General features: G+C 42.7%; 3 protein-coding genes and 1 pseudogene across 4 annotated transcripts in view; 1 reads left to right on the plus strand and 3 right to left on the minus strand.

Moving 5' to 3' along the window:
• Positions 1–6,291, plus strand: part of LOC144215374 (proprotein convertase subtilisin/kexin type 5-like) — a 46,430-nt gene extending 40,139 nt beyond the window's left edge. The window contains exons 27-37 of the mRNA XM_077744253.1: positions 60–266; positions 625–708; positions 1,101–1,287; positions 1,464–1,678; positions 1,778–2,020; positions 2,351–2,587; positions 2,652–2,832; positions 3,319–3,536; positions 3,953–4,056; positions 4,138–4,348; positions 5,029–6,291. Of these exons, the coding sequence (XP_077600379.1) occupies positions 60–266; positions 625–708; positions 1,101–1,287; positions 1,464–1,678; positions 1,778–2,020; positions 2,351–2,587; positions 2,652–2,832; positions 3,319–3,536; positions 3,953–4,056; positions 4,138–4,348; positions 5,029–5,474 (2,333 nt within the window). The 3' untranslated portion in view covers positions 5,475–6,291. The remainder of the gene's footprint in view (positions 1–59; positions 267–624; positions 709–1,100; positions 1,288–1,463; positions 1,679–1,777; positions 2,021–2,350; positions 2,588–2,651; positions 2,833–3,318; positions 3,537–3,952; positions 4,057–4,137; positions 4,349–5,028) is intronic.
• On the minus strand, positions 5,628–11,193 carry LOC144215375 (riboflavin kinase-like). Of its 2 annotated transcripts, XM_077744255.1 has the most exons (5): positions 10,663–11,193; positions 9,476–9,627; positions 9,162–9,264; positions 8,425–8,622; positions 5,628–8,330 (listed from the first exon to the last, which is right to left on the minus strand). In XM_077744255.1, the coding sequence occupies exons 1-4, from the start codon at positions 10,742–10,744 to the stop codon at positions 8,450–8,452; spliced, it is 510 nt and encodes a 169-aa protein (XP_077600381.1). In that variant the 5' UTR covers positions 10,745–11,193; the 3' UTR covers positions 5,628–8,330; positions 8,425–8,449. The 2 variants fall into 2 exon arrangements, with proteins under 2 accessions (XP_077600381.1, XP_077600380.1); XM_077744254.1 differs by having other exon boundaries at positions 5,628–8,622; positions 10,663–11,191.
• Positions 11,194–17,690: 6,497 nt separating this feature from the next.
• LOC144180899 (arrestin domain-containing protein 3-like) lies at positions 17,691–20,849 on the minus strand (annotated as a pseudogene).
• Positions 20,850–21,267: 418 nt separating this feature from the next.
• On the minus strand, positions 21,268–23,865 carry LOC144180900 (arrestin domain-containing protein 3-like). The gene is made up of 6 exons (XM_077709053.1): positions 23,167–23,865; positions 23,033–23,093; positions 22,507–22,654; positions 22,300–22,396; positions 21,648–21,907; positions 21,268–21,504 (listed from the first exon to the last, which is right to left on the minus strand). Exons 1-6 carry the CDS (start codon positions 23,408–23,410, stop codon positions 21,268–21,270), a joined length of 1,047 nt encoding a protein of 348 aa, XP_077565179.1. The 5' UTR covers positions 23,411–23,865.
• Between the last annotated feature and the right edge of the window lie 14 nt (positions 23,866–23,879).

Consider the following 23,879-nt stretch of genomic DNA (forward strand, 5'->3'; position numbering starts at 1 on the left):
GTCATTACCAGATCCCATGCTGAAAGAACGGTGAGACAAATGTTTGTGTGTGTGTGTAGACGGTAGGTGTGTGGAAGAGTGCCAGACGGGCTACTTTGTTGACGAGGAGGCTGAGGAGTGTGAGGCGTGTCACCGAGCGTGCAAGACATGCGGCGGTCCCAAGTTTGATGACTGTGACTCGTGCCAAGATGAGTTGGTGCTGAAAGATGGAGAGTGCATTAAGGGAACTCAGCTGGGGGCCTGCCCTAGTGGACGCTTTAGGAATGGTAGGACTGAAAGAAAATGTTGATCTCCTTGAAGTTTCTTGACTTCTTTTTGTGCTGTGGAATTTTTTGAGCTGTTAGTTTTCTAAAAAGAATTGTTTGGTTGTTTTTGTGCTGCCCCCATGAAAAGTGGCATATTGATGCATTGCATGTGGGTTTCATTCCTAGCCACTGCAATCAGTGGATTGCAGTCAGGTGCTACTTTTTTTTCCCCACAGAACCTCATTGGTTAAACTGTTTGTGCATGAGCGGTTGGGACAAAAACCTGCAAACACAGTGGCCCTTGACAACCTGTTTTCCCACCCCTGAGTGAAGAGATCAAGCCATTATTGTAGTAACTTTGAATGTGTGTGAATTACAGCACAAGTAGAGTGTGCCCTGTGTCACCATTCTTGTGAGACCTGTTTCAATGCACGTAAAGGCGACTGCCTCTCATGTCACCAAGGTCTGTATGATGTTTTTTTTTTGTCTGCAAATTTTTGTTTATGTCTAAAGAGCTATAAAATCAAAAACTATAGTGCAGTGAGCACAGGATAGAGTTGCAATAACTGTAATCACTGAAATCTGGAGATTAACTTTATTAGTGGATTTAAATTGCACTCTTACTGAGTGAGTTCATTCTTCCTAGAGAAACCAAATTCACATATTCAGGTTTGGATGCTAAAAAAATGAATTTCACGATATGATGATACAGTTATAGTAAACACCAATAGGTCTTATAGTTTAACGAATATTCAGATGTAGAAAAGCCACCCCTGTTCACACCATTCACCAAAATGCATGTTTCAGTAGCATGTGCGAAAGCTTAGCCTTATTTATCCCTTTGTATTTTTGCAGGAGCCTTCCTGACATCGGATCAAACGTGTGTCCCCAGATGTCCCATGTCCACCTTTGTCAATGTCACATCTGGGCGCTGCGATGCCTGTGGTATCGGCTGCCATGTGTGTCAAAATGCCGACGTGTGCCAGCGGTGCCACTCGGAACTCTACTTGCAAAATGCCGCCTGTGTGCTAGAGTGTGACCGGTAAGTTTTGGTGAGAGAATTTGGGGGCATGTTTTGGGGCTAAGGCAAGAAACTGGACTATCATGGAAAAAAACTCACCCAGGCAGAGCAAGAACATTCAATCTCCACGTGGATTGAGTGTAGAACTGTGGGACATAGTGATAACCAATCAACCCTGGTGCTGTTTTCATTTGCAGAGGTTTCCCTGAGAGTGGCAAGTGCCATCTGTGCGCTCCCGAATGTGCATCTTGTCATGGCAACGTTTCCTTTTGTCTGAGCTGTGAGCCTGATCACTTCCTATTGGATCACAGCTGTGTGAGTGGCTGTCCGTCAGGCTACTACAGCAAAGACGCACAGTGTCACCGCTGTCCTTCCGACTGTATCCACTGTAATCAGGATGGACTGTGCAACAGTAAGTGCCATTGTCAATATACTACAAATGAGTGGGCAGCAATACCAACACAGGTTACATTATATGGCATATCAACCAATTTGGTGTGTTTTTCATCAGTTTGTGCAGATTACTTTTTCCTCCATGCTGATAAGTGTGTGGACCAGTGCCCTGCTGGCTTTTTCCTCAGCGAGCAGCAGCGCGAGTGCCTTCGTTGCCACACTGACTGCGCCTCATGCGATGGGCCAGACCGCGATGACTGCAAAACGTGCCGGAATCCTAATGCGCGGCGCTACAGTGGGGAGTGTCTGCCCCAATGTCCAGTCAGCACCTATTATGAGGAAGCTGATGGAGAATGCAGAGGTACAAATGAAAATGGACAAATACAGTATTCGGTTAATACAAATTAAGGTTGGTATTGTTTGCGTAGCACTGGCCTTTTTAACATGGAAGAGTGGGCGACAACGCACTAAAGTAGTAGTTTGAGTGGCACCAGTGTTAACCTGGCTTCCTCTAGTGGTATGCCAATGCAATGATCAAGTTCATTTCAGTTGTATTCCACTTTAAATGGAAAAGATTGACATGTGTTGTGTCAGAAATGTTTCTATTGAACAATTTTGAAGTTTAATCGGACTGATGCAAATTTAATCAGAGAAGATGTAGAGGTTGAGCGTGTTTTTCTTGTGCATGCAGATTGCGACCTCTCTTGCCTGAGGTGTTCGGGCAACGAGCCGTCGTCGTGCCTCGCCTGCAGACCCGAGCATCGCCTTGATGCTCGAGGCCACTGCATGTGGTATAGCCAGTGTTCTCACAACTCCTACATGGACACTGACGGGCAATGCCAGGCGTGCCACACCACCTGCCGCCACTGCTCGAGCGGCGCGGGCCCGGACCGCTGCCTAGGCTGCGATCCGCCGCGCTTCCTCCTCAGTGAGTCCGTCGAACGACACCGAACCCCAAAAAATCTCTGTTGACTTTTTCTTTTTTTTTCCAGATTCCACGTGTGTGACACAGTGTCCTATCGGTTACTATGCCAATGAAAAGGAGGAGCGCACTTGTGAGCGATGCCACTCTAGCTGCGCCTCGTGCACCGGTCGCCACAGTGTGCAGTGCGTCGCCTGTCAACCAGATTTCTTCCGGCATGGCAGCAGCTGCGTAGAAAGCTGCCCCGAGAGGTCAGCAGTACATTCTTTTTCCCCTTTTTTGAGGTTTATTGTGAATAGTAGACAGGATTTCTTCCTTTGTCTCATCAGTTTATGCACGTGGGTTCTTTCCAGGTACTCTGGGTACTTTTTGAGAAAAAATACATACATATCTACACCCAATGCACATAACACAATTCACGTCAATAACATAATTCACGTCAGATCAAACCTGCCCATTAGACATTTTTTGTCCTATAAAAACTCAAATTGGACAATAAGCAGTTTTTACTCTTATCGAACAATACAAACACACAGAGTCAAAACAACATGGATTGCATAGGATACTTAGTCTCCATAGCAAATTGGTTGACTTTTGGCCCCACAACCAGAGGCGGGGAGACCTAACAACCTTTAACTTGACTTACTTCATTTTTGCCAGCTTAAGTCTGGATTTGACTGCGGTTGAGAATGACGAAGGACGTTCTAGTACAGGCTCACGTCACCTCTCATTTTCAGTCATTTTGGGAACAGCAGCAGCATGGCTTGTCAGCGCTGCGACCCCGCCTGCAGTCAGTGTCGTGGGCCCGCCGACACCGACTGCCTGAACTGTCGGGAAGGCTACGTCTACATGAAGCAGCAAGGCCGCTGCCTGAAGAATTGCCCGACAGGATACTTTCATCACAGCTGGAGTCATACCTGCCTCAAGTGCCACCCCACTTGCAAGACCTGCACAGGTTTGTAATCTGCTCTCACAAGGAGGACTCTATGGAAAGTTTCCAACTGTGTAGTCCTGTACAGTAATAGTAACCCTTGTTTTGGGCGGTGTTTCATTTTTTACGGAACATCTAAGAAAACAGGGGAATACTGCGGAAATATTTTTCACAGTTAAAACCCTGTTTTTCATGGGCTTTTAGTTTTCAAGTTTTTTTCTTCTTTTTAATGCTATATAAGGATATACTTTGAGGTCATATAAAGCAGTAATGTATGCATTCACTGTAGTTTTATCTAGATTTTGTGAATTATTTCACCATTTTTTGTTTCTTGGCTAGGTCATAAATAAATGACTTCCATACTATAGTGAATGGGAAGGGCTAAAATGATTCTATATTGATTCAGGCTAATTATATTGAACTTTAACTCTTTCCTCCAGGTGTCGGTGGTACGTCCTGTCAATCATGTTACCCCGGCTACCGGCTGATAGGCTCCAGCATTTGTGAATCGCGCTGTCAGATTGGCTTTTATTTAGCCTCTCAGGTCTTTGCCTTCTTTAGATAACTTGACCGGCATCTTTATCCGAGCTCCAACTTTTCTTCTCTACCTCTCTCCCAATTGTAGGAGCCGTCGAACTTTGGCGACGCGCTTGATTGCCGGCCGTGCGATCGCTCCTGCCTGGGTTGTCGAGGACCAGGCGCCTGGAACTGCACCGACTGTCCCGCTTCACAGATGTTGAGTGACGACGGACGCTGCCTCAGCTGCTGCCACGACCGGGAGCCGTCCGCCGGCCGGGCCATTGGATGGCAGTGCTGCGACTGTGACGCCTCTCTGGGTAAGTCACAAAACATGCTTTATTAGGAACACCTCAAAGCAAGCCTAAAAAATAGTATAAATCGCATAATGCATGCAGGTAGGCCAAATTTGAAGTCCACATTTCATCACAGATTATTTTATTAATTGAAAATAAGTCAGACAGATCCCGGTTGTAATTTTATGTTTAAAGGTACTATCAAAATCAATTTATGATTTAGATGTATACAGTGTGTATCTTTCAAACATAGTAAGTAAATAAAAGTAGTTTTCTGAATCCTTCAAAAGACTTAATTCTCACTTCTGACTTTAAAGTAATCATTTTTTCATTTTCTTTATTGGGTCTAAGTGGAAGAGATTCATTTTCAAATTATAGTGTAGGTTTTTCAGATTTATCATAATGCGTCTTGAGGGTACCAAAAGTAACTATAAATTAGATTGATAATTTCCTTATGAAACAAGTTCAGTGAGGTAAAGTTCCTGATAGTTTAATTTTCAGCATGTTCTTTTTTGGTACTTTACATTCTAGTGAGCCAGATGTCATTTGGTAATAAAAGAGAGATTATATATATTTTGGATATTTCCGGAAAACAAGTTCTCTATTCATTGTCAACTTAGGCTTATACCACACAGCCGTATAACTTACAGTGGTCAGGTAACCTTTCCAAAGATGAAACTCAGAGATTTTATTTGTCATTCTAGAGGAGTGCATCCTGTCCGTCAACTTTGTGCAGAGAGACGCGTCCGACTTGGACAGGGAAAATGGCAATGCTGCCAAAACGGTGACCACCATTTGCGTTCTCCTGATTGTAGCGGTCGGGGCTGCCGTCTTCATCTTCACCCACGCACGATCCACCACGTCGCTCGGCATGACTCCTACCCAAAAGCCCAAAAGTGGCAATGGCTACGAGAAGCTCGATGACCACGAAGGTGAGGGAAATGCAAAGGAGCGAGTTGATGTGTCCTCTTTCGGACAGTACAGCGACAGAATGTTCGTGGCAGAGGATGGTGACCATGATGATGAAGAAGGCATTGTGTACATGGGTAAAGATGGCACCGTTTACAGGAAGTTCAAATACGGCTTTTTGGGGGACGAAGAGGAGGACATTGAGATGGAGTATGATGATGAGAGCTACACTTACACATGACCTCTTTCTCACCCGAGCTTCCATGAAGGGCATGTTCTTTTACATGAAAAAAACTTCAACATTGTAAAATGCTCTTCAATGGCAACATCATATTTTATAGAAATGTCCAAATAGCAATTTTCCAGGAGAAAAAAAAACATTTTGATACATTCATCATTAGAGCAGATTTATTGGAGGAAATGTGAAACAGATGGAGGGCAGGAATTTCAACATTACATAATTACAATAGCGCTTCCAGTTATTATTTTTTTTTATACAAAACATTTTTTTTCCTGAAAAACAAAGCGCACAATATGTTGACACTTCCATGCCTGGTCGTAAGGTGAATCTCATATTCACAAGTAATTTATATACATCTCTAAATTTTATAATTTATCCACTAATAGTACACAGAAAACAATGAAGTGATTGATTGGCAAAATGAAAACCAATATAATGTGTATCTACCAACTAAATGACGGGACTTTTGAGCTTCCATCAATGTTTCATAATCCTGAGCTCGCAACATAGGAGGGTTCAAGTTACTGGCTAAACTGAGCAAAGCCTTTTTAGTTTCAGCTGTGATGTAATGTTGGTCTTTGGTAAAAGCAATTTGTCGTTTTTGATATTTTTTATTTGAGCCCTCACCCTGCTTAAAGTGTGTAAAGATGTAAATCCACAGAGGGAAAGGTCTCATTGTAATTTGAAAAAAAATTATATATGTGGTAAGAGTTTTTCCTTGAAAGAATGACCATGTATAGTTAGGCTATATTCCTTGAAGAAAAATGACCATATATAGTAAGGCTATTTTTCTTAAATAAATGATCATGTATACTAAGACTTTTTGTCTTGGAAAAAATGACCACGTATACTACTGAATATGCTCTGGGAGTGAAAAGAGATAAAACAACAAATACCACTGCTAAATCCTGTAGAGTGGTGGCTCAGTGGCTAAGTCATCAGTCTTCCACCTCATTGGTCTTGGGTTCAAATCCAAGTGCATGCAAAGGTTTTCCCAATATTATTCAGGTAAATGAATGAGACAAAAGTACACGTACTACTGCTTTCTCTCACAGGGTGGTGGCCCAGTGGTTAAGTCATCAGTCTCCCACATCTGAGGACCTGGGTTCAAATCCCAGTGCATGCAAAGCTTTTCCCATTATTTTCAGGTAAATGAATGAGACAAAAGTACAAGTACTATCACTTTCTCTCACAGGGTGGTGGCCCAGTGGTTAAGTCATCAGTCTCCCATATCTGAGGACCTGGGTTCAATTCCCAGTGCAGGCAAAGATTTTCCCAAAATTGTTCAGTTAAAAGAATAAGTTCTAATGTCTAAGTGTCTCACTAAATAAGTATTCAGTGTTGGATGAAACATTTAGTCAAAAAAATGACTAAGTGTTTACACCCATTTCCTTGGATAAAACGTTTCAACACCCATGTATAAGTGGGGCACGAGTTGGTGTAGTGGGTTGCACACTCGCCTTTGCACCGAGAGAACGTGAGTTCGCTTCCCGGTGTCGGCGGTTCACTGACCAAGCAAGCGGTCGAGGGTCGGCCGAAGGCCGACCCGAGAACGCCTTTCGCACAGACAGGTCCCTCCAACATTCTTCCGAACTGCCGAAGGCAGTTCGGAATATAACCTTTTGCTGAAAAGTATGACTAAGTGTTTAATATATATTAAAAAGTTTTTCTTTTTTTTTTCTTCTTGTTCCATTTTTTCTTCTTGTTCCATTCCATTTACCAAGTCTTCTTTCCAATTATTTTCAGCCAAAGGACGACAGCGAGAATCGAACCCAGGTCTCCCAGACGGGAGTCCAGTGATCTAACCTCTGCGCCAACCAAGTGACTACACTTTCCTTAGTAATCATTTGAGTGTCTTTCCAAGAAGTCCACAGAAACAACTAAGTGAAAATGTGTGCCGACAGCGGGAATCGAACCCAGGTCTCCCAGACGGGAGTCCAGTGATCTAACCTCTGCGCCAACCAAGTGACTACACCTTTCTTTGTAATCATTTGAGTGTCTTTCCAAGAAGTACACAGAAACAACTAAGTGAAAATGTGTACTGACCGGGAATCGAACCCAGGTCCCCTGGATGGGAGTCCAGTGAACTAACCTCTGCACCAACCAAGTGACTACACTTTTCTTTGTAATCATTTGAGTGTCTTGACAAGAAGTACACAGAAACAACTAAGGGAAAATATGTCACAACCGGGATTTGAACCCAGGTCTCCCACGCGAGAGTCCAGTGATCTAACCTCTGCGCCACAATTTGACTACACTTCCCTTTGTCGTCATTTGAGGGTCTTGCCTGCAAATACACAGAAACAACTAAGTGAAAATGTGTCAAAATCGGGATTTGAACCCAGGTCTCCCACACGGGAGTCAGGTGAGTTAACCTCTATGCCACGAATTGGCCACACTTCACCATGTCATTGTCAAAAATACAGATTTTCGGGAAAGACATTTTGTAGGTTTTCACTTTTTGTAGCCATTTGTTGGGGCCATCAACATGAACCAACTAAAGACTTTTAAGGGGAGAAATATACTTTATCAAGGATAACTTTGAAATAAAAAATAAAGCGGCATTTTCTTGCAAAAAAAAAGATACATTTTGAAAACTGAAACTTTTATAGGAACAAAAATCTGTCACTTTTCAACCACATTTGGCACAATTTCGTCTTTGCGATCCAATTGTTCTGACGTTTAAAAGAGGCAAATTTGAGCACTTACTAAGACCAATGTTGGGACTACCATTAGGACAATGGATGGGAAATGCAAAAATAATGCTTTAAACTTCTGTTTGTGTAGATGAATCATTTTGCATTGCGCCACTTGATACACGCTGCCTTACTGAGCTTCTGCATGTGTATAATAACCCTGTGCGGAAGAAAGAGAACGCACAATTAGAGCATACTGGAAGTAATACAAAAGAATCGAAACTAAAGATGCTATTTTGGTTGGGCGTCACCACGGCAACAGTCACGCCATCTCCTGCGTCAGTGTCCATTGATGAATGTAGGTGAAGCGGAGGGAGGGGGTGAGGAGGCCGTAGAAGAGGAAGCGGAATGACCAGTGAAGAAATTGTCATCGCAGAGCTTGAGGTGCTCGGGTCGCTCCAGCTGCACCTTGGCCTCCGAGATGTCGTCGTTGATGGCGGCGATCAGAGCCTCTGAAAGAAAGAGTGGCAGAAATGTTCGAATATACATACAGATATACACAAAATATTACTATTTGGACTGCGATTGGATGGCCACTGATTCAGAATGTCCCCCACCTCTGGCCCGGAGTTAGCTGGGATAGGCTCCAGCACCCCCCACCCACCCTAATGAGGATCAAGCGGTTCAGAAAATGAGATGAGAGATCAGATTATAATTTGGATCTGGGAACGTCAAACAGCTATTTGTTTTTCAACTCTTTCAATTTTTACTTTTTTTTGGAGGGGGGGGGGGGTGGATTAAAAAAATATATATATATTTCAACGGCTCATTTTCATTTCAGGCAAATTGAGTGCTTGCCGTGAAAGGGATTTTAAAAGACTGCACAATTCTTTCCAATCTGGGGAAGAAAAAAATGGGTGCCAGATAAGTATCGAAGACTGAAGTCTTGTTTACTGAAACAAGCAAACTATTGATTATTTTTTATACCATTACAACCCAGAAAATACACTATTTGTACTATTTGTGACCGTGTGTGTGTGTGAGAGTTCACCCAGTGAGTCGTAGCTTCTCTCGGGACGGATGTATCCCACCATGACCACGCTGAGGGTTTCTCCATAGAAGTCTTCTTTGAACTTGTGGATCACATGAGTCTCCTAGCAGAACAGAAGCAAAAACGTTATTAAAGCGTGGCACGCCACAAAATCGCACTGTGCAGCTGACGCAAATTGACCCTTGGCTTCAGGCTCAGCTGGAATGGGAATGATCAAATACTTACTGGTTGGCATGAATGTGTGCTCTATATGATCTTAGTCAGTAAATTAGCAATGTTGGACCCAAATAAATTTCTATCTATTTGCAACCTACCATGGACTTTTTGGTGTTCTTGTAGTAGGGGTTCCAGCCGATACTCATCACCATCTTGTGCAGGTCACCGTTACCCACGCAGGCCCAGCCATAGTAGATTCCCGTGCTGATGTCGGCTGGCAGGTGCTCCACCACGCAGGCGGGGAAGTTGGCTAAAATTTAAAAAGACAACATTTGCCACTTGTTACAATGCACATAGAGGTTGCTGATGCCTCTCTATGACATCCACCAGAAAAATGTCCTTTTTGCGAGGATAATGCAAAGAATCGATGAAAACAGCGTTGTTTACGAACTGCGTTACGTAAGGGCAAATAAAAAGATAGCTTGTCGTTAATCAGCAACTACAATGGAACACTCACTTTTAAAGATAGATGCTAGTTGGCTTAGATGCCTAAGTATGTAAACACAAATGAACACAGATGTCATTAAATACAATAACAATAAACATTTTAGCAATTGTTAAGAACTAAAGTTTGATGAACTCCACAAATAATTTGAAAATATTTTTAAACATTTTTCAAGATTTTTGGGATACTTTATACTACCAGAATACAGCAATATATTACTCATTGGCCTTGTACAAGAGTAAACATGTTTTGACAGTAAAACCTTGGTCATATCTTTTTCTATCAAAATCCAGTAGAAAAAGACATGACTAACATTGACTAACAGGGGTGGAGAGCAAGTTAGACAAAGAGCAAAGATTTGAAACTTTGAGGATTAAAGAGCCACACAACACAGTGCCTGGCAAAATAGACACACACAATTAAAACCATATTTTACACCATAATACTTTGTTCCCCTTACTTATTAATTGTTTTGAATGGGCCTTGATGAATGTGTGTGTTTTAAAGAAAAGACTTGAAACAAAGAGAAACATGAAACACTAAATATTATAAGGATCAAAGAGCCACATGTGGCTAGAGAGCACCCCTGTAATAGGTGATTTGTAGTGTGAAAAACACTATTAATTTGCTTGAGGTTTTAGTTTTGGCAGGAGGCTCAAGATTTGTCAGTCGACTTTTTAGCATGTTTTAGAACACATTGAAAATGTATTCAATTTCAATGTCATGTTAATACTTGTCCATGTCTGTACTGTTTGGTGACAAAACCTGATAAATCATGGAGGAAGTATCCGTTTGGTCTAGTCAAAAAGTGTAGACTAAATCAAAGATAAGGACGAGTACCTGTGGGAATCCCGAGTTCTTTGCTGCCTCTGCCGAAGCCTCGAACGACCTCTCCCCGGCAGAAGTACGGCAGACTCTTCATTCCTTGCTGGGGGTTAGATAAAGAGCCCAATCGCACGGGTGACCTCCAACGCCACAAGCCGAGAACCGGCCTAAAGAGGCTTTCTCGACACGGACAGACCCCGATCGATCGACCGAACGGCCACCGTAGATTCCGATTCTAAATGATGTCTCGCCGAGTGTAAATGAACACTCCAGCGGACAAGTATCGGGTCACAACCGGCTAAGTTCACCTGTTATGCGGCTAGCGGTGGTAGCATTAGCACGTTATCTAATGACACCAATAAACAGGGAGATCTATTGAAATAAATAACGGGGTTTAGTTGTACAAGTTGTCCGCGTCAAGAAGGTTAGTCAGTCCTCAGTGGTTCGCCGAGATCTTCAGATGACACCGGCTCGGGGCTTTTAACCGAGAATCCCGGAACATGTTCATGTGACGTCGGTAGAATTTTTGTTTCCAGCGTCTTGCGTGGTTGCGTCATCAACCACGTGGACGCGCATGAAGCCTTCAGGTGATGTAGGAAAATTGACAATTTATCATTACCTGCAGGCATTTGCCTTGAATCCAATTTTATGATTCATAACATTCTATTTCAAGGAGAAGAGCCTCAAAGGTTATATCAAACAGCACTAATTGGCCTTTTATTATTGCGGTGATTGGTTATTTGATGCCTCCAGACTGGAAGGCAAATCCACGCACATGACTTCATTCAATGAAGTGATACATTTCAACTTCATACAAGTACTACATTCGTACAATATTTAATAAAAAGAAATACTTGTGCGTGTGGATAAATAGCTCGTTAAACTAATTTACTATGGAGTGCTGAGCATTTTGTTATCATATAGGTTTTGTCATAAGTATCATTTTATACATTATTTGTGCTCAAACGTTTTTTTCAAATGTATATCTTTTTTGACTTATTACAAACGTAAATGTCATTAAATTACCTTTTATTTTTTATTTATTTGGTTTGTACTCTGAAGTTATTCAAAGTAAGTTTTGTACTATAGTTTGAATTGTTGAAAATCATTCAAAGAAACCTTTGTTTTGTGCAGAATACATCTCAAATTGCATTCTAAAATATCAGACATGTAAAAACACTTTCGGAAATAAATATTAGTATCGGTCCGAGATTTGTTTTTTCTATTTTATAGTCAGTATACTTTAGTGCGCATTTGTTGACCTGTTGGCTATTCCCCGATAACACCACAAGAGGGCAGGTTCTGCAACGTGTGCCCCCCAATTGCTTAACATTTTATGACTAGTTATGACGAAATCCAAATACAATCGGAATATAATCACAGTCATTTGGTAATAAAAATTGAAAACTCTTTGCAGGATAATAATATTGATAGGTCCACAAAGACATACAATACACATTTTTGTGCAGACTATCTTGCCAAATCCTCACAACCTCACAGAACATCTTTGCTCAAAAGGGAAACTCACTGATTTCTAATACAAAAGTTTATTTTAATTACATAAACAGGAACTTAGCATAGTAAGAAAACAGTAGTTTCAAAGGAATGCTATATAAACTCAGAGTATTCAGGGAAGTGACAGAGGAAAGGGTTTGGTCCTTTTTGTGGGCTGCACACACACACATGCATGCACATACACAAACTCCACACACACTGAAGCCCTCTCTGAACTCATCCACGAGGGAACGAAACCATGGAGGAGCTGAGTTAGTTTCAGCGACACGCACACATGAGCACGCAAACAGAAGGTCTGAGGCCCAATTGGTCGACGTTTCTCCGCCCCACTGCAGCACTCTCTTAGAGGTCTGCTGCAGCACTCTGCTCCAGGGAACTAGAAAATCCTCAGAGTGAGACGTTTCCCTCTTATTTCTATTTTGGGCCCAAACATTTGAGGGTCAAATTTCCCAGTGTTTTCAAACACACTAAAGTATAGCGAAGTGCTCATGTCCGCTCTGTGTGGATACAAACAACATTAGGTCCTATAAGACGATGCCTCAATTTTCATCCTACTGGGATAAGAATAATATGTAAAAAACTAGTAAGCAAAGATGCAGAAACTTTCGGCCTAGTTGCTCTGCCAGGCCCCGTGCTTAGCCAGCCATGAGACGCAGGCCACAGCTAAAGGAATTTGGAAAGTACTCTTCCGGCAGCCCCCCCTCCTCCTCCCTTTGGCCAAAACCCCAACCCCAAACAGGAAGACATGCTTTAACCGGTCACCTCCCAAGTGAGCTAGAAATTCACATGGCGAGGTTTGCTGTATTGGGTAAAATACAAACATGGAATACACTAAATGCCCCAAGGAGTAATTTTTAAATCAAGCTACTTTTAATGCTGTATATGCCAATTATTTAGCACAAGTTTTTGTTTTGTCCAGTCTCTTATAGGTTGTCTTTGTTACAATTGTATGGAAACAAAAATAATGATTAAAAGTTTTATAAGGCACAATAATTTGTTTCAATTGAGACAAGAAGCACACTAGTTTGTGTCAACACAAAACTAAACTGAAGTGCCTAAATATATTACATTTGCCAACTTTAAAGTAGCTCCTTTTAGAGGCTCAAGAACCTAAATATGTTCACCACTATACCAATGAATCAGCGTACCCAAGGCCTAGTTGAAAATGCTATTCTAACATGCAATGGAACGTTACACTTGTAGTCAAAGTATAGTAAGATTCAGATAACTATATTCTAAATTCAAGTAATTTTACTGCTCAAATAGAGAAATGTTATTATCTGAGAACTTGGGATAAGAGTACAGTATTCTGCACCACTGCTACGAAAAGAGGCCTATAGGCGTTGGTGACATTTGGTAGAGATCATAAAGGTAAGGCCATTCTTGATCAAGATGTCAGTTTGGTATGTAGTGTATACCACAAGGAAGCTGCATGCAGAGGAGGGAGGCATCGATCACATCAGGGGGAGCTGTTCACTCACCGTCAGCCTAAGGGTAAAAACACACACGAGTGTATCTGCCCACATTCATAAAAGCGAGGGAGGTCCCTAATTCCACAATAGCCTATAGGGCTTCAGGTTCATGTAGGAACCTGTCAGAGGGAAGAAGACACATGTTTATGAATGAACACGCTGCCTCTCTACTCACTCCATTTGCCGGTGCCTCCACACCGCCGTTTGATGTGCATCACCGCATTGGGTGCATTGTCCCCGTCCCCTTCACCGTGTTTACCCGTGTGAACGTTATTATCCCCAAGGTGGAAACGTACGCTTCCCTTTTGACTCATGTTGCGAACGTTTCGGAGCGCGCGAGCCCGCCCGTCGTGATGGTGATGATGATGATGACCAAAGTGCGTCTCGCGAGCCCGCCGCTCGTCGCCAATGTCATGTTTTTGTGCGAACCGCCCCGAGATGACGGTTGCTGCTGTTCCTGCTGCTGCTACGCCGGACGACGCCAGCGGGCATTAGTAGTGGTGAAGCGAGCGGCCATCTGCCAGCGTTGCGAACTCGCAACCCCACCAGCTGCAGTCGCAAAACGCCCTAGCGAGCAGGACATGCATGCAGCTTCTGACGTCTGCGGCCACACTGCGCTGCGAAACCCACAAAGAACCGGGAGCGGAAACAATGCGAACGGAGCCCTGCGACGCCGCCGCACAGGTTTAGCCTTCGCCCGCCGAGACGCCTCGCTCCACAGCACATCGACTCACTTCGGATGACTGCTTGGTGCGTCTATTTCCCCGCCGCGTGGAGGAAAAAAACACGCCGAAAGGGGACTCATGCAGGGGCACTTTAATGCCCCGACATGGCGACGGCAAGAAACGGAAGGGAGCTTTTTACCATATTGGAAACGAGCGCGGATACAGAAAGTAGTGCGGCATGCGGCAGCCAAGAGTACCCGCTAAATCTTTGTGCCGACGTCAAGTGGTTTGAAATTCCTTACAAAAAGCCACAATCGGACGAGGAAGACGGAGTGGCAGAGGAGGAGGAAGACGACGACGAAGAAGAGGAGGAGGACGTGGACGAGGACGTGGATGACGGTGACGGCGGCGTGGGGGAGAATGGGTCAGCGAGCAAGGCGGCGTTGGCGGCGGCTGTGGCGTCGGCATCGGCTAACAGCCTGGCGGCCGGGGGAGCCTGCAACATCATTTTAGTGACTGGGAGCAATGGACTCAAGCACGAAGAGGAGGACAACTCGGAGGAGTGCCACTATTCCACCTCCACTAACTGCTCCGATGCCGCCTCGAACGACTCTGACCTCGATTTCTCCGATTTGGAGGAAGAGGAGGAGGAGCGAGCGAGTTTTCTCGGCTACGATGAAGACTTGTATGAGGACTGCACTTCTCCGGACTTCTGGGGCGAACCGGACCAGGTGATTGCTATTGAGACTTTTAGTGCTTCCAGCGGCCCCCAGCAATCGCTGGGGGACGACGCCGAGCCCCGTGACTATTTCCGGATACTCTTCCCAGATTCGCTTTTTGAACACATGGTGGAACAAACAAACAACTACGCCCTCTATTGGCAAAAGAGGAGCGGCAAAACGGATCCACACTGGCACCCGACCCACGCCAGGGAGATGAGAGCCTACGTGGGCCTCAACATCCTGATGGGCATCAATCAGCTTCCGGAGAGTGCCATGTACTGGGCCAGCGACATCTTTATAGGCAATGCAGGCTTCAAGAAGACCATGACCGCCAGGCGCTTCGAGAAGCTCACTCAGTACCTCCAGCTTTGCGACAGGGAGACGGAACCCGTGCGCGGCGAGCGCGGCTACGATGGCCTCTTCAAGATCAGGCCTCTCCTGGACGTGCTGGAGAACACCATGTGGGACGCCTACACGCCCAACCGCTGTCTGACCATCGACAAGAGCGGCCTCGTGACCAAGGGGCGCTTTCCGCCCACGCACGTCATGCCCTCCAAACCCCTGAAGAAAGGCCTGAGCGTTTGGATGCTGTGCGACTCGCGCTCGGGGTACTGCCACCGGGCCAAGATTCACGTTGGACGGCCCAGCGAGGACCGAGCGCAGTTGCTTCAGGGCTACCGGGTGGTGAGCTCTCTCGTCAGGGGCCTGGAGGGTCAGCATCACCACATCTATATGGGCAGCTCCTTCAATTCGGTGCCCCTCCTCCTTAAACTGCTGAAGACCGGGCTGTACGCCTGCGGGCCGACCCATTCCGGCCGCAAGGGTTTCCCCGAGGTCCTCCGGCCTCGGAATGTGGGCAAGCTGTCACAGGGGGAGTTCTATCAGTGCCAGCGTGGCAACCTGGTTGCCACGGTGACACGGGACATCAAGATAATCAGCTGTCTGTCCACCAACTCCGCACCGGGCATCGTGGGGATCAGTCCAGGGGAGCAGCACAACAGCGAGATGGACGGCGACGGTGACAGCGACAGCATGGAGAGTTCGAGTCCGTCTTTGGGTCTACCCAGACCGCTTCCCTTGCTGCTGTACCAGGAGAACAGGAAGGGAGTGGACCTGTGCGACCAGCTGAGCCAGTGCTACCAAGTGGGCCGGCCGTGCAGAAAGTGGTGGCGCTACTTTCTCTGGTTCTACGTCAACGTGTGCATCGTCAACGCGTACGTCCTCCTGAGGGAGAGCAGAGGAGGCACGCCACCGGCCGGCCTGGACGACAAGGAGTTCACCCAGCGTCACTTCCGGGTGCGGCTGGCCCAACAGCTCATCGGAGACTACCAGGGGGCGAGAGGCATGGAGCGGGCAGCCCGGAAGAGGCACGCCGACTCGCCCGTGGAGTACGGACATCGCCTGGAGCGCATGTCCGAACGCTCGCGACGCTGCCGGAACTGCACCAACAAGGGACTACGGCACGAGAGTGTGTTTGGATGCAAGATATGCAACGTCCACCTTTGCAGAGGAGGCTGTTTCTCTGAATTTCATAAATGAGTTCGTTGAACAAATCTTTTCTCTATAGTTATCATCTCATGTCAAAGGATTCCTTTTACTTTTTTATTTTTATTTTTTAATCTGCTACTTTGTAATTCCAAAGGCCAACACTACAAGTGCACAGTATAGTCGGACACCTTTTTGAGCTAGTTAGAAGTATTACTGCACGCATAGAGACAATAAATGGAGTACTGTATTTGAATTAGTGTAGAATGTTGGGTACATTGCCTTCTTATAACACTGACTGAATCGCCTTGTCAACTTTTGTATTTTCAGGATTTTATATGAATTGAAAATAAAGACACTTTTCTGCAGTCGCATTAGATCTGAGAGTGTTTTGCCATGGAACATGTATCTCTCGTTTTTCCAATAAATTCCGTAGTACACCCGACTCAATTGTCCTTTAAAAAATGAAGATAAGTTGCTGTTAATAGAAAATTATGTTTTTGAAATAAATGAATCCCTACTGCAGAAATTCACAGCTTGGAATAATGAGTAAAGAGCAAAAAAATTTAAAAAAAAAACACTGCGAGCACACACACCAGCAGGTGGAGTAAGGCACCTGGTGACGGTGGCTCACAAAGTCCAAATCCATCAAAATACTATACGTCTGAGAGATATTTTTAAAAAGTGAAATAAGGCACGATTCAGACATGGTCCTAGAGGAACACTGATTTTAGTTTGTCATTAAACATTTTCAATAGTGTACTAATACTCATCACTGGTACTATAAAAATGCAATCTATTGCAGTGTTTACAATTTTATTACAATATTTGAAACAAGTAGTAAAATGATTTTAAAGTGCAGTTTTAGGTCACTGGAGGTCGTTCGTTTGGACAAGAGGTCAAAAGGTTGGAGCCGGCCAGCAGGACTATGATATAGGGGGCTCTTTAGCTTCTTTGAGTGCAACTCTAATGAACAGTTTTTGACAAATGAGTTATCCATTTGCTTTGAATGGTTGACATCTGGCTCAAAATGGCACGTGGGAGAGGTAAAAATAGTTAAAGAACTCGTGTTGACAAATGATGACGATTGTGCATTCTAATCAACTACAGCAGAGATTTACATTGCATAAAATGGGCATAGAATAATAAAAAAAAAGATGCAGAGTCTGTTCTGCGGGATAGATTCATGGCCTGCTTGACGCCCTCTCCTTCCCCCCTCGACTATTCCCAGACTGGGAGAACGTTAGTCTACTAGACGCCCATCCCGCTGATCTGCGGAAGCCCCATGGGGAGTTTCTATAGCAACGGCGGCTGGTGAAGACAGGGAGACGCCAGCAGACCCACATGGTTGTCATGGTACTAACTCTAAAGGTGGGAGGTGCCCAAAACTCACCACACTATCCTTTTTCCAAAACTCGTCACTGTGTCTTTGGCAGTGTAGGAGCAAGCTGACCGCCTCCACACTTTACAGGGAGCCAGAGTTACCGGGCAAGCTCTACTCTTGGCCCAAAATTCCCCAAAAATGGCCAAAAATGTTCCCATCCAGTTGTAAAATTTCAGTTTAGGATTTCACACGATGCTGCTGCTGAAGAGGAAGCAATGTTCAATGGTGACCAAAATTTCCACCGTATACCTTTAGGACTCTACCAGATGCCTGACATATATTTCCAAATTTGTTCGCATGCCAGTTCCAATGTTTTTTTTGTTTAACATTTGTATTACTTTTCGGAGAAAATCATTGGCTGAACAAACTCCGCCCACAAAGGCCTGAACCCTACCAAGGTTTGAACCCAAACTTCTAAGTCCCATGGACCGTTTGGGGATTTGATGAAATGGACGAACCAAGTAAAATGACCAGAGGAAGTTTGATGTCCGGACCTCTTGCCAGTGGGTCACCAAGAGTGACCTGCAACCAAAAATTAGTTTAAGTTAGGTTATTTTATTTTTAAGCGTACTGAAACAATGAGAGAAAATGTGCGTTTGTTTATATGATTGTTGTTTTACTCGGTAAAGTTGACCCAGTTTATCGGAAGAGGTAAAAGCTTTGGTCACAGTCGACAATTTAAAAACGCCATTTGCATTAAAGATTACTATATGTTATCATTTGATCTATGATAGGTTACCATCACTACCTCAAAATCTTTGCTATTCAATCAAAATGCAGATAGCCAGTATGTTATTAGATGGAAAGAATTAGCAATTGCCCGAGGCTACCCGATCAGTTTACACAGAGAAAGATAACCTCGAACGCTTTAGCCGAGGAGAAGCTCCGATTTCGGCTGGCCTAGATTTCATTGTTAAATTCTACACAAATCCTTTGGGGTTAATTGTTGGACATGCAAATGTGCATTAACATTTAATGCCATTTGATGTCAAATGGAAAGCTGAAGATAAAACATTAAATCAATATTCATCATATTTAAAAACAACAACATTGCTTCCATCTTCCCATCAACAGTGGAATAAAAACTAGAATTTCATGACTGTTCCCAATACTGTAGCCATATTTATAGGCAAATACACAAGTACACAGTGTATCAGAAGGCCAGGCACTTATTATGAAAGAATAAACTAGAGTAGATTATCAGTGATAAAGGGGCACAATGATGACCCTCTACAGTCTACATAGAACATTTTAGTAGCAATTGATAAGAAATTGATTAAAATGCGCTGTCAGGAAAGAGGAGAACAATATCTGAATGTAATTTTTGATTGATTACCTTGAGTGTGTACTCGAGCTTGATCAAGGAGCAGTTGCAGAAGGTGGGAGAGAGCTGCCTAGGGATACTGAGAACATTAATGATGGTGCGACTGGTTCGAGCTAAAACAGACTCACCTGAACCAAAGAGGATCTCATTTGTGTGTACAAGTGTCTTTAATTGGGCCAGAAATATTTGCTTCTCACAAAGAAAGAATTTGGGTGTTACTGTACCATTGGAGCCGTTGATGACTTCAACAGACACTTCCATCGTTTCACCTGCGATGAGTGACCATTGTTGTTGTTTAACATTAAGTAAAACACTCAGGAGAAAAACGGAATCAAGTGCTCACCTTGCATCAGTCCCATTTTCTCTGAAGTTACATTCAAAATAACCTTCCCAGACCCGTAGAATGAAATTATGGTCGCACTTTGCCGCTCCTGTGCAAGACTGACACCTTGTTAGAAAGCAAATCACAGGAATATAATAAGGAATATATTAAATTGCTTACTTTGAGGCCGATGATAGACATTTCTGACTTGGGGGCGAAGGGAAACTCAGACTTGGTAAGAAACGGGAAGTCTATACTCGTTTTGTGGATGCTCCAAATTGTCTGAGTCAATTCAGCTTGTAAATTGTATGTGATTCGGCCCCATTTGCCCTTATAGGATGAAGGCATATCTCTGCAAACAAATCATAAAGAATATTTATTTGGTGATTTTACTGAGGATATGTATGGACTTAAGTATTGGGACACTAGTCCATTATAGTTGCCACACAACTGCATTATTTCATTTCTATCTCTTTTTTTTTTGGGTGGACGAGTTGCAGCAGATCGACCAGCCATTCTATGAGTATCTATGACTGCCAGAAATGGATTGCCAATCATTGATATTTGTACTTGTATAAGAAAAAACAAGGAATATCCCAAGATTTATGTATTTCCATGTTGTATATTAGAAGATAACTCACTTATTTGGAATCACAAAGGAAAAAGGGTATACAGTCCTCCCTTGTCGAATGATTTCTGACCCTTGTGAGGAAAAACAGGCACATTAAAAAATAGTACTAAGTAGAATTAGGTTGTGAAGAAACATTTAACAATTGCCTCAAAACACCTCTGCAATATGCCACATTTTAAGTTAAAGTTAATTTGCATTTGTTGCATGAGTGTATTTCAACCCATGACAAGCCAATAGTCAATTCATGATTCAAAAAGAGTAAAGTCGCTAATGGTGTAGTGGTTCATTTTCCTGACTTTGGTGTGGGCTGAGTGGGAAGTCAGCTGTGATATAAAACATATCCATCTCATTTTGATTCAAAGTTTGGCATGGCAGTGACCAATTTAGAACTTAAATTGGGTAGCATGTAAAGAGAAAAATACAAACCATCTCCTTTATTTTTATCTTGAAGAATAATGTGCTCCAAGTAGAAATATTTCTTTTCATCCTGGTAGGACACCGTGTTTGGTCCATCTTGCCCATACCATTTCACCTCAGCGCTTCCTTTAGCTTTAACCACCAAAACCTGCACTTTGGTCTCCTTGCTGGCCACGACAATCACTCTTCCAGAGAGGACATCTCCAACTGAAAAAGTTCTTCCATTCACATGATTGTATTCCAGAGAAAAACGCTTGATGGACATGATGAAGTCACATTTCTCAGACTTTTACGTGTTGACATGGAGTGGATAGAGCAGCATACTTCTTAAAAAACAGTCCTCCATGTGTTAAAAGTTGTCATGTGATCAAGCCTTGGTGTCACATTCGTGAAGATAGTAGTAACCTTAGATGGAGCCTCAATTCGGTTGATTACTGTTGTAGTACAGTTATTTTGCCAATAAGTAGTGCTATTTCTCCATGTTGTATTGAGGCTTTGGACGTACAGATTCATTCTTTCAAACTGGTACCCAAAGTTTGTAAAAAAAGATTCAGATGTCTGTTATGAATTATATTTTTATTTATATTTTAACAACTCAGTGCATACGTGTGTGTGTGAGAGTGTGTGTGTGTGTGTGTGTGTGTGTGTGTGTGTGTGTGTGTGTATGGGATTTATCGTCAACTTTAACACTTGTCAGAATAACTAGGGACAGAATTGCCAGAAAGGGCTTCATATGGTGGAGGGAGACCCCAAGGTTGGGGTGCTTTGCTCCAGCTCTGTTGATTTGAATTTTCAAATTCTTCAAATCCATAAGCTGCAGGACCTGGATGTCCTTTTTCCCGAAGAATGTTGAAGTCAGGCAGGATAACTATTGGAAGTTTGACCTCTGGGTCGATTGCATATTTGACATCAAGAAACACCTGTGAAAAGCATCCCTGTATCAGTTTCTAAAACAAAATGGAAGTTTTCCTCTTTTCTTTTTGTCTGAGCCACATTTTTTATTAGTACTCCTATGACAAATGGAATAAAGATAAGGTACAGTGTAATAGAAACATCAGCTTACCTTCAGTCTGTATTCCAACTTGATGATGGTGGAGCTCAGAATGGAGGGAGGCAGATTCCTCGGGATTGTGAGCACCCTCTCCACTGTTATCTCTTTGCCATTGGCATCAAGAGATTCAAGTTTATCCTTAACAATATCATTTGTGCAAAGTCTCCTATGACCTTGAGCAAAGAAACTCTGCTTTTCGTACAATACAAATTTGGGTTTCAAGTCACGGGATGAGTGGTTAAGAATTTTCATTTTAACATGGAGAGTTTCACCTGCAAAGGAATACGATGCGTGTGGGTTAGGGTGAGGGGTATTTTCATCAGTCGGTAAAATCATAACTAACAACATTAAAAGTGCTGAATGAAAAAATATGAGTTGTATTCCATGCAAGTGTTTGCAAGTTTTAGTGAGAAATGCTGCACGTAGCCAGATAGTTTATGTATTTATTCATTAAAAAAAAGAGCGGATCAAAATACACACATATACAAAAGCAAAATTGCAAGGGGAGCCCTCATAATTATGTGATTCACAATAGGTAGTGAAAATATATTTAAATTTAGGGTAAAATAGTGTGGAATAATTTCACCTGTGTTGCTGTTAAAACACATAAAGAATACCAAACGGTTGTCACTAGGTGAAAACCAGTTAATGTAAATCTTATTACCTGGTTGGTATCCCATTTTTGGGGTGTAAACATCCATTGCAATACTTCCAGACCCAAAAACCTTCAGTTTTTTATCAGTGGAATTATGCTGAGGTTCCTGGAAGAAACATCATCATTTGAAATAATGTGAAATACTGAAAATTGAATTGATTTTTTACCCCCAACCAATTGTCAAATAATGATATGTTACGACCCCAAATGTCTTACCATAAGTCCATGTACATCCATATCTGCTTTGGAGACAAATGTAAAGTGAGCTTTTGTTGTTTTTGTCAGCTTCATCGATTGTTTAAGCTCCGCTGTAAGCTTATGAGTAATTCTACCAATCGATGATTTGAAAGTTGATGGCATTTTACTGAAAAGAACAAACAGTGTTAACTTAAAGGGCTCGAAAGAAAAGACGGGATACGACTTGATGATATAAGTAGAGTAAGTGTTACAATCCGATGCAACATGAAAAAAAAAAGATTAAAAAATAAATAAAAAATCTGGACATCAATGACCCTCACATCAAAAAAAGGGATTCTTAAACTTTTTCAAACAGGTAAAAAGCCAATCCCTACATTTTGGGAGATTTCTTTATTTAAAAAAAAAAGTGAATATGACTAAAAGTTTAGTGCCTTTACTCAAAATTAAGAAGAGTATTCAAAAGATAATGTTGCACAACTACAAAACTTTTAACAGGGCATATTGAAATTGCACATTTCCAACACAATCTTCCTAACATTTATACCTATCGGGCACCTTGAAGGAAAAGGGGAACACATGTCTTCCCTTGTTGATAGAATCCGAACCTGGAAGAGTAAAATTTTTGTCTCATAATTATTTCAAACTTTCTTTCCATTAATGGATAAATAAATGTATTACCAGGTTTTAAGACATTTTGCTTGATCTCATAGTATTGCTCATTAGACCAGTAGTAACGTGAATGTTTCCCATGATGTTCTTGCCAGCGAACCTTTGCACTGCCTTTCCCGGTGAAGGTTAGCGATTGGATTGCAGTTTCTTTTGAGACCTCTAAGATGATTCTTCCATTGATAATATCTCCGTTTGTGAAGATGTTTTGGCTATTAATGGAGTCATACTCGAGTGAGAAAAAATTGATGGTCATCTTATAAGATATAAACTACAATACTATCAAAAGTACTTATGAGTCTCTGGTAATCCAAACAGAACGAGACTGTGTGACATAGTTGACTGAGAGAGAAGTTAGAAAAGCCAGTTTTTCTTGTCGGTTTACAGTGACTAAAGAATAGTTAACCGTTTCCTTCCTACTTAAAAAAAGCTTCTTCTCTAACCTATAAAAACATACAGATCATGTAAGTTAGCTGCAGACAGATCTACTACAAACACATGGACTCACTATAGATAACCAGTTATTCTAGTCTGTCACGCCAACATAAATAAACCAAGACACACAAAGCTTTGTTGACTCATGCCTGAAAAGGTGAACAATTTCTGTCTGCACAGGACGGACGTTGGGTAGGTCACTAACACTTATGAGGACAAAAAAAATGGATTATTGCACCCTGAAGACAACTATTCACGCTTATGCAATTTAGAGCGTTCAATCAGTCTAT

This window comes from Stigmatopora nigra, chromosome 22, assembly GCF_051989575.1.
Source record: "Stigmatopora nigra isolate UIUO_SnigA chromosome 22, RoL_Snig_1.1, whole genome shotgun sequence".
NCBI classification, from domain to species: domain Eukaryota; kingdom Metazoa; phylum Chordata; class Actinopteri; order Syngnathiformes; family Syngnathidae; genus Stigmatopora; species Stigmatopora nigra.